Raw genomic sequence first — 10,616 nt, forward strand, 5'->3', positions numbered from 1 at the left:
CAAAAATTTAACATACAGTTATGTCTGCTTACAATAATTATTGAACACATATAGAAATATATAAAAATTCAAATTTCTTACTATGTTAGCGGTAGTATTGACAATTTATCTCAAAAACTCATACTAGAATCCAAAATTATTGTTTTTAGCCAAATACCCTATCAAACTGATTCGGATTCTGTCCTTAATCTGATTCATGGAGAATCTTAATCATAAACACTGAAACCTATAATCAGGATCCTACCAAACAGGGCCTTAATAGGTTAAGGTTAATTATTAACTAGTTTTATTTAGTTATTGATGTAAAATAAAGTTGATCAATGTATGACTGGTTTTTAGAGCAAGGCTAATAAGTTAGCAAGTAGCGGACTATTTAATACTGCCATATCATCAATAGCCATCTAACAACCATCACATATATAATAAACGGGCTATTAGGTTGACTCTTTGTTTGCTACTATTGAATATTTAGCTATTTAACACTTAATGTGCAAATCATCTGTCATGGTTACATCTGCGTGGCCATTTCATCAACACTCACAAATGCTCATCCATTCATGCACTTTTCAAAAACAACTCAATGTGACCAGATTAAGGCATGGTAATTATCTTTACTCCTATAAACATTTCCAATGATGGTGGCTGGTGGCAGCGAATCTACCACCCACCCCACCAACTCCCTGATTTTAAAAAGAAAAAAATAATTATAGACCTCATGTCAACTAACTCTCTATTTTTTTGTGGGAAGAAAAAACTTTGCAGTGAATAGACCCACATATCAGTAACAAATATATGTAGTAATTAAGGGATGATACAGCAAAAAATAACATTAATAACATGCTAATGATATTTTAATAAAATCCTATTGTAATGCATGGGTAATATGCTAGTAATAGAAAAAATGTCCATTTCACCAAAGTTAATTAGGTGGTAGAGTACTAATTAATCTACTATGCATGTGGTGAGCAGCCAGGAGTGCCTGAGCAACAGCCCATGGTCACAAGACATCATCTCTGTACAACCACACATCTCAGTACCCCCCCCCCCAAAAAAAAAAATCAGAAAACAGGAACTATTCAGTAGCTGATATGCAAGCACATTAAGCCTAGAACATATCAATTCATTATGTAGCAAATTCATTCATACAGTACGAAGCTATAAGCAGGATTTACCAAACAAGAAAAAACGAGAAGATGGTGCAGGATTCATACAATGTTTGTAGATCAGGTTTCTCTCCATTCTTAAAAGTTGGGCAGGATATGCAGAAGCATTGTCGGCAGGTAGCCACCAGGAGCCTTAGGCTGATGAACCTGCCATTGCTGCTTGGTGTAACTTGGCAAGCCAACATGGTGGGGAATGGTGCAATGGGGAACTAGAAGTCGGCACCGTAAGGAGAAGTTAAGGACAACTGCGTATGAGGGGCTGAGTTGGCGGCGGCGACAGCTAGCACCACGGACTGAGTCGCGACCAGCGGTGGCACGACGGGATGAGCTGGCGACGGTGGTGCGACGGATGATCCGATAGGGGCTACGGACCTCCAAAGACACCGACGCACGCATCCTCTTCGATTACCACCTCATCTTGTTGCAGCTTGACCAATTTTTATATGCAGGATTTGGGAGGAGGCAATTTCGGAATAAATTTAGGGTTTTATACTGTGATATCACCGGGGGAACCGATTTTTGGCACAGGAGAACTTCGATTTCATGGGGGAGGTGAGGAGGAGGAGGAAGGGGACAGCCATAAATACGAAGTGTGTCCTGAAAGAAGAACAAAGCGTCGACTTAGTGCTTGCAACCGGCTGAAAGCAGGCCTAATTTTCTTCATGCTACACAATTTCGCTCGACGAGGAGATAATTGTCTGATCCATGCGCTCTCTCCCTTTCTCACTCTTCCACATCAGATTTTGATGAGGTGGACCATGCTTCAGTCTGCTGAGTAGGATTTATTATTATACATAATTACTCTTAGATAATGTCAGCTGATGCTGGGCGCCACCTGCCGAGCTTCTTGATTTGCGAAACTTTTTCGAGCACCACTCCATTCATGTGAGGCATAGGGCATGTTAATACTTCGTTGACTTTTTTATTTACGTTTGATCCTCCGTCTTATTCAAAAATTTTATTCAAATACACAAAATTAAGAATCATACTTAAATTACTTTAGTAATAAGCCAAATCATAATAAAATAGTCAATATTTAATATAATTTTTTTAATAAGACAAAGAGCCATAAAAAGTCAATGGTGTTAAAAAAAAATGAGAGAGAGTAACTGATTTCGAAATAGTCCTCGCAAAATACCCGATACTTTGATTCCTCGAAGAGTCAAATGCGTCATAAAGAGATAGTTTTGGACTTATGAGAATTATATGTCAAACCGGAGGGTGTGAAGTTAAAAAAAAAAGGCTTTCCAGCATTTTCCTGAGAATTTCCCAATATCCCGAGTTCCCCGACTTCCGATCTCAACGCCGGCATTTGGCCGTGAAGTCGTCCGCCGCCGCCGCCGCCGCCGCCGCCGCCGCTCGCCGCGCGCCTGCATCTCCCAAACCTCCACGGTCTCGTGACGAGAAGTGGAGCGAAGGAGGAGGGGGAGGACTAGGAGGGTCCATCCAGTAGCCGAAGATGATACTTCCGCTGGCGAAGCTGGGGACGCTGGCGCTGAAGACGATGTCGAAGCCGATCGCCATCCGGCTCAAGACGGAGGCCAGCCGCCACCCTCAATTCCGGCAGCTCATCATCAACCTCGCCCAGGTGCCCCTTCCCCCTCCCTCCCCAAGTTGTTCTTTCGACGCGCTCATGGAAATCGTCAGCCGTGTGAAAAAAACTTTGCGGTGCCATAGGATATGGAGAGTCTAGGGTTTCAAACCTTGTGGTCGCCTAGCTCAGTGACCCTTCCGAGTGTTTAACTTTCGCATGTCAAATCTTGGTTAGGAGAGGTGTTCTTCGATTTCTGTTTTTAATGCTTTTCTTGTTGTCGAGCTGTCCACAATTATCAGGTTATTTCGTAGCTTGTGGTATTGTGCATTTTCTCCCGGCCATTTCTATACTTGTTGATTAGGATACGCAGAAATGGATTTATCAGAAAATTATGCGCCCATTGCAAATGAAAAAGGGTTACCCTACTTATCGATGTGAACTCCGAATCTGAGAAGAGCACCATTATCTAACAACTGTGCTGACAATTTGACAATTTATCATCCCTGCATCCTCCTCATATGCTGCTGCTTCTTTGTTTCACTTCTTTAAGTAACAGTTCGAACACCAAACTGGTTTTGTAGGCGAATCATCGGATCTCCACAAATATCCAGAGAAGAATATATGGTCATTCGACTCAGGTTGAGATTCGGCCTTTGAACGAGGAGAAAGCAGTTCAGGCTGCTGCTGATCTTATTGGGGAGCTCTTCGTTTTCTCGGTACTTACAATCTTTCTTTTTAATTTTACGTTGTTGTAATTTTGGGTTGTGAACTTTACTAAAATCCTTCCTGAATTTTCAGGTGATGATTCTCCCTGTCACTCAAACCTTGAGTTTTTATGTGAATACTTATGTGATTTCCATCTAGCAGAAACTGGAAGTATCTTTTAGGTAGAAATTGTATGTTTGTAGTAGAAATAAAAATGCATGACAACAGTTAGATTATCCAGCCACATATTGTGTATTCCCATAATTTTATCTGTTATGTTGATGCAGCTCTCTTTATAAAGTTTGATGATGTTTTTATGTTAAGCATTTTCTTTGATCCAATCTCAAATTATGATAATGTTGCCTTCCTGAATGCCTTATATACTAGTCTGGTGGTCTTACCTTTGCCGTTCACTAAACTTCAGCAAACCTTGTGTAGTAGGTTGCTGGGGCTGCTGTAATCTTTGAGGTGCAAAGAAGTGCAAGGTCAGAGGCCCGAAAAGAGGAGGCTCGAAGAAATGAAATTGAGGTACAGCTCTAAGATGTGACTAGTTCTGTAACTATAATGGGTTGTGTTTTCGCAGGTTTGTGGTTTTTCTTTGTTACAATACGCATATTTTAAGCCATTGACTATATTGAATTATGTGTCTATATATAAAATAGGAGCACCAAAATTTTCTCCACGTAGCTAATTGCTATGTCCAAACAGCAAGTTGTGTAGTGCAGATATTCCATCTTTGGGTTAATCTACCAAATGTAAGTGTGCAAGTAAGTAATCAATCCAATGTCCTGGGAATGATTTGGGATCAACTGTTTACGTTGCTGAGAATCGTTAGGCTAGGTCTAATGCTTGATTTTTCAGTGCAGTCACGATTAACTATCATCTTGCAAGCCATAACAAACGAACTAATGCCTGAGCTATATCTTTGAATACAGTTGAATGCAGAAGTACACTACAGATGTAGGAGTTATTACAATCTAAATAGTGTGTACAGGGATTGCAGCAGTAAAGTGTTTTAATATTGGGTGGCAGCAATATAAGAGCCATAATATGCTTAGTTATAATTTTAGAAATATGAAGTTAAGTCAGTCAAATTTGAAGTAAACTGTCTTGTATGAAGTTCTTGAGGTAATGATTCAAATATGGAGGATGGCATTATGGTAATCATTTGCAACAAATAATAATATATAAACCCAAACTGCATTTGTACAGAATTGTTGCTATGGAACCAAAAATACATTTATGCCAAAGCTATGCTACACACCGTGCACTACCCATATTGAGTTGTATTTTGTAAAGGCCATAGCACAGCTGCAACAGTACAAAGTGCTACAGTTGGTATCATCCATACTATCCCTCACTCCCTCTAGTTCCATAATACTTGTCGTTTTGGACAAGGTTGAGGTCAAACTTTTATAACTTTGACCATGAATAACTTTTAAACTATTTAGCTTAGAAGTATGTGCTAAAGTAAACAAAGGCTGTACTAGTGCTATCTTTGGCTTTGCCAAACCGTCAGTAGGTATCAGAGCTGTCAGCAATATTGCAACAGACCAATTGTTCATTTTCTTTTTTCAAATTTTGTGACCAAAAGGTGCTACCTTTTGGTAAACAAGGTTTATATCCAGTTAAACTTCCATTGGGTGTCAAAGGGACAGTGTGTTAGTGTTATACAGATATCAATCCAATTACACCACCAAATGGTAGTGTCCTCGTATGTTAAATATAGCTTTGGATGAATTTTCGCAGTTATTGTTCCCCTACGTCGCCTTGTAGACCAGCCAGCTGGCACCTAGTTGATTTTTCTGCTTAGTTGCCAACCTGCCACCTAATGGAGGGTATTGATCATGGAGACACAGGGAGACACCATCATTTCCTTAAGAGTAAAATACATTGGTGGTCAACTTGTGCCTAGGTCCATAAACTTGAAAACTGCAGCTTTAGACCCTAAGGGCCTATACATTTTGGAGGAAAAAACAAAGGATTTGTATAACAAAGGATTAATTCCTATAAAATCCATTTGGTTTGTATGAATGAGTATAGGAAAACCAAAGTAATTTTCCTTTTCTACAAGTTGTAGAGAGAAAACATAGAAGAATTTCCATCCTTCAAACTTGTAGAATGGGGAAGGAGACATGTGAATCAGCAGTGGGGAGGGGAGGTGGGTGAAAGGGGGTGCAACTTGGATGACAGCAAGCTGTGAGAGGAGATGGGCAGGACAGTAAGCCTCATGGCCTTAATTTGATTTATTATTATGGAAACTTTAAGTATGACTTATGGTTTTGCATATTTGGATATAATTTTTGAATAAATTGAATGGTCAAATTTTAACATAAAAGTCAACGGTGTCGTATAAAAATACATGAGGGAGTATCATTTTTTCCTCTATGGCATTTATCCAGTGCTTTGGATCGCATAGCTAGAGTTGCTTGGAATAAATGCATCCTGCCCTATTGAGATGTCAAGGTCATAAGAAATAGGATCTATAAAAAATGAAGATAGTTGTATAATATTTTTTAAACCAATCAACCCACAGTTTCCGGACAGATCTGTGTGGTGTATGCAGAAGAGTAGTCCCCTACCCCTGCACAACCATCGCAAAGTCCAATAGTAATGTCTTAAGTCCCAAGTGAAAGTGAAATTCCTATATGTACCATATGATACTGAATTATCTGTTGCAAAGACTTGCTAAGCTTGGTCTCAATTGATAATTCTAGACTAGAGAACATATTGATGTCAACATTACCTTGGATGAGTGGCTCTCGTTTGAAGCTGTTCTGTACTAGCATGTACCGATAAATCATTGGCCTTGACTTGCAGTTGTCAATGTGCTTTGCCATCATGTGACCGTGTTATCTTATGTTCTTGGTTTTTGTGATGTTACTGGTTTGTGTTACCACTCTGTCTATTATTTCTATAATGTTATGAGTTTGTAAAAATGCTTTTCTTAATTTTGAAGGCATTGAGGCAAAAGGAGGATCAGCTGGCTCATGAGATAGAGATTGTGAAGCAGAAACTTAGCGAGATAGAGCACCATGCCAATGCGCGAGGTCTCTCTGGAGTTCTTTTCAGAAGCAGCGGTAAGCCAGACCAGACAAAGGCCTCATGAGTTCTTTGGTTAATTGGGACAGACATGACTACGATGACAACATCCTAATCAAGTTAATTGATGACTGTCATGCGTTGTTTGTTATATTGCACATGGATCTGCAAATTTTTGAAGCATGCACCTTGTAGATTGTGTTTTTGCTACCAATTTACCATGGGAATGGCCCCACAGCTTGAGGTTTCAAGCAACTTTGTATTTGAGGCTATTTGAACTCATATATGGAAAGGGTTGTAGGGCAGTTCCAAGAAGGAAACATCTGGCAAGTGCAAAGCAGAATTTTGCTATGTGTATGTTGTCTGGCAGATCATGCGAGTTGTCAACTCGCAGGATAAGATAACTGTATGCCATGGACCTGTCTATGGGAGATTGCTGCCAAAGCATTGCTCTGTTTTTTTAAGGAATTGCTCTGGTGGTTCATATCAGTGTATCATAAGGTGAATTATGCCTCTACCTCTGCTATGTTTTCTTTTCTTTTTTTTTTGGAGGGGGGGGGGGGGGGGGGGGGGAGGGGTGCATAGCTGCTTTAAACAAAATGTTGAGAAAAATACAGGGTGTCAAATATCTATGCAAACTGATTATTGCCAACAAGGATCCAGAGAGATACAGGCTGCTACGGCCTTGTGTAGTGTTAATGAACTTGCACCAACTAAAACCTAAACCCACCTAAAAAGCTGCTACTGCATGTTCTGGTTGTCATTCTCACAAATTGGTTGCAACAATTGCTTATCTTTTAGCTATCTTAATTGGTAGCTTTTCTGAGAAAAAATCAACATATTAGTTAGGCCGTTAGCTCCCATGGCCTGCAGCCATCACAATAGAATACACAAACTATGGCCTATGGGCCTTCAAGGAAACGAAAAGGCATGCTTTCATTATCCAAAAAAAAGGATGCTTTGCATACGACACTGATGAGATAAGCATACAGGTTGCAGAAGTCCAATTGATCAAGAAAAGTATCAAGGACTCTCACCAACTAATTGTACTGGAAAGACAAAAATAAAAGGTAGTAGCTACAGACTAAATAATAATTGATAATATATATCTGAACCAACCAAGGAACACTTTTGTAAGAATCATCAGAGGTACTCAAGAAACACTGAGCTGAACATTCAGACCCAGCAAAACTTTTAACCCAAACTGCATCTATGTGCAACACACAAACATGACACCACACAGTAAAAAAAAATACAGGTTTCCTGCAGAATGCTTCATCCTGCTGTTTCATCACTCATAGGATCCAGCAGCTCCTCTGCTTCCTGGTGCTCTTCTTCTTCGGCTTCGGCGGGCAAAGCACCACCTTGATTGCAGAGTCGAATACAGACTTCACATTCTGTTGATCAGGGATATCACCATAAGAACCAGCAGTAACAGGTTGCAGTGCCTGCTACTGATGAAAAATTTGAACAGACCGATCCAACAATTTGGAAGTGAACCATTCTGGTAGCCATGCTACTGAACTTTCTAAGGACAGTTTCAGATATATGATCGGTTAGTACTTTGGTTCCCGTTGCTTCTATATTCTCTAATCGCCTTTGGACTACCTAAAAGTGGCATTAGCTTGGTCCATACTACATGCTGTGTGGATGAACAATGTCAGGTAGCCATATCTCTGAACTAACAAAAAATTAAATCTATATGAGTACTACTACCACTACACCAACTAGTCCATGTTCTTCATACCTGCTGCGTCTTGGAGCTGCACTCGATGTACGCCGCGGCACCTATCATCCTCTTCAGCTCCTCCCCCTGTTCATGTACGACAATAGGAAGAGCTCAGTTGCTGTCAGCCTGTCACACCAAATCCTGATCTTAATGTGCAAGATTGCAAAAGCGATAGTTGTGCTGTGCACAAGAGCAGAAACGTAAAAAATATTGATCACGCCCCCATATCTGAGTATATGACACTTGTAGATTTCAATCACGTATCATTTTTGCTTTGCTATGTTTTTATGTTGAGCTGACCTGTGCAGTGGAAATAGGTGCTAAACCCGGGTGGTCCAGGAAGAACTGCTTGTCCTCACGCAAGTCTGAACAAATATTCGGCTCCAATCAGATTTTGTGGGGATGTTTTTTCTTTTAGAATTGTTTGTAAAAATGTCAGGCCATCATACCAAGCTTTGTCCCAACTAATACGATTGGCACATTAGGAGCATAATGCCTCAGCTCTGGTATCCACTGCTCAACATAAAGGAAAATGATTTGTCAAAATTAAGGCAAGTATTAGAGAGAAGAGCAAGATCACTTTTGAGGTTAACAAATGTGTAACCTTCTTGTGAATATTCTCATAGCTCGCTTTGCTGATGAGGGAAAATGCTAATAGAAAGACATCAGCCCCTCTGTAGCTGAGAGGCCTCAGCCTGTTGTAGTCCTCCTGTCCTGAAAAGGCCAACAAAGGTGTTAGAAAATATAGATTCAATTTCCTCAACACAGAAAAATGTTTCAAGATATATTTTTTTCAATTCAAACTGATGCGATTTATTTATAAATTGGATCGCTTGGTTATGCATGTGATATGCTGATAACTAAGTATCTGGACATACGTCTTTGGATAAAGAAAATCTGAATATACTGTGGACCTTCTTGGTCCTTTCTGTAATATCTGGCATTCCAAGAAAACTAACAATAGGTGCCAAGGGTGATGAAAATACGAAATATAGCATGCCATGGTAGAATCTATAAAATCGGATTCTCTTCTACATCAGGTATTACTTGACCCCAAAAAAAAAAACACTGAAGTAGGCAAACAAACTTGCAACTTTTCTGAAATCCCACACATACCAGCAGTGTCCCAGAGCCCAAGGTTCACCGTGTTGCCGTCGACGACCACGTTGGCGCTGAAGTTGTCGAAAACCGTGGGCACATAATCCTACCCCAAAAGAACCAAACCACCCAGAAAGAAAGAAAGAAAGAAAGAAAGAAAGAAACCAATATGAGAAAACCCTGAAGATTCAGACATACATACATATACAGCAGCAGCAGAAGCCAAACGCTCAAGCAAGAAAACTCACCGTGGGGAAAGTGTTGCTGGTGTAGGAGATGAGCATGCAGGTCTTCCCGACGGCGCCGTCGCCGACGGTGACGCACTTGATGAACCTCGCCGTGCTCATCGCCACACCAAGCCTACCGAGAGAGACTTGTTGGTTGCTTGGGTTAGGTTTGCTGGTGAACTGGTAGTAGTAGTGATGGTTGGGTATCCTATACATATATATTGATATCATGTACCACTCACTACTGGTGCCATGCCATGTACCCGGCTGTCTGAAACGGCCTTAGCAATTACTCAAAGCATGGCATGGCAGCTACCTGCGGGGGATAAAGGGGAAAGCAAAGCAAGCCAAGGAGAGGGGAGGACAGATTGGCCTTAGTGGGCATTTTGTTGGCTGATTAATTAGTGCTGTGGTGTCTCAGCTCACTATCAATTATAATCAGCTCATGTACGTAATCTTTGAGCGGAGGGAGGCAGGCGAGGCTACTGCTGATGATGGGGATTCTGTGCATGCTTGCTTCACACCGCTAGCTGGGCCCACCAAATCGGTCTTCCAATAACGCGCGTGATTATGCTGACAAGGCACAACTAATCATTAGTGTAAGCAATAGAGCTGGGGGTTGCGTCTCAACTAAACCATGTAGTGATCGTCCCCAAGGAATTGGGTTTCAATACATACTTTATGGTGATCGAGGGTTTTAATACTCACTAGCATCCTACATGTAGGTTTCATTTTAAATAGAATTATTAACATGTTATTAATATTTTTTTATGTATGATTTTTTAATTACTACATATATTTGTCATTAACATGTGGGCTTATCGATCTCTTTTTCTTCTTAGAACATGTAGAGTTAGTTTACTGGTTGACATATGAGATCCATAATCTTTTTTTTCTTTTAAAATACAAGATATATGTAAAAATAGAAAGTTGGTAATGGTGGCAGATTTACTGACACCGTCCACCACCACTAAAAATATTTATAGGAGTATATAAAAAACAAGATATATGGAAAAATAGAAAGTTGATAATGGTGACAGATTGACTACCACCGTCCACCACCACTAGAAATGTAGTATATACTCTCTCCATATGGTCTAAAATATAGCCACGTCCAT

General features: G+C 40.3%; 2 protein-coding genes across 2 annotated transcripts; one reads left to right on the forward strand and one right to left on the reverse strand.

Annotated features, from left to right (window-relative positions):
* The first annotated feature begins 2,419 nt into the window (after window positions 1-2,419).
* Window positions 2,420-6,933, forward strand: LOC102713597 (OPA3-like protein). Its single transcript, XM_006647141.3, has 4 exons — window positions 2,420-2,751; window positions 3,279-3,413; window positions 3,844-3,930; window positions 6,362-6,933. The coding sequence occupies exons 1-4, from the start codon at window positions 2,623-2,625 to the stop codon at window positions 6,509-6,511; spliced, it is 501 nt and encodes a 166-aa protein (XP_006647204.1). The 5' UTR covers window positions 2,420-2,622; the 3' UTR covers window positions 6,512-6,933.
* A 596-nt stretch (window positions 6,934-7,529) lies between these two features.
* Window positions 7,530-9,888, reverse strand: LOC102713873 (rac-like GTP-binding protein 7). Its single transcript, XM_006647142.3, has 7 exons — window positions 9,520-9,888; window positions 9,290-9,377; window positions 8,778-8,887; window positions 8,623-8,686; window positions 8,474-8,538; window positions 8,192-8,257; window positions 7,530-7,841 (listed from the first exon to the last, which is right to left on the reverse strand). The coding sequence occupies exons 1-7, from the start codon at window positions 9,727-9,729 to the stop codon at window positions 7,740-7,742; spliced, it is 705 nt and encodes a 234-aa protein (XP_006647205.1). The 5' UTR covers window positions 9,730-9,888; the 3' UTR covers window positions 7,530-7,739.
* Between the last annotated feature and the right edge of the window lie 728 nt (window positions 9,889-10,616).

This window comes from Oryza brachyantha, chromosome 2 (assembly GCF_000231095.2).
Source record: "Oryza brachyantha chromosome 2, ObraRS2, whole genome shotgun sequence".
Classification (NCBI taxonomy): Eukaryota; Viridiplantae; Streptophyta; class Magnoliopsida; order Poales; family Poaceae; genus Oryza; species Oryza brachyantha.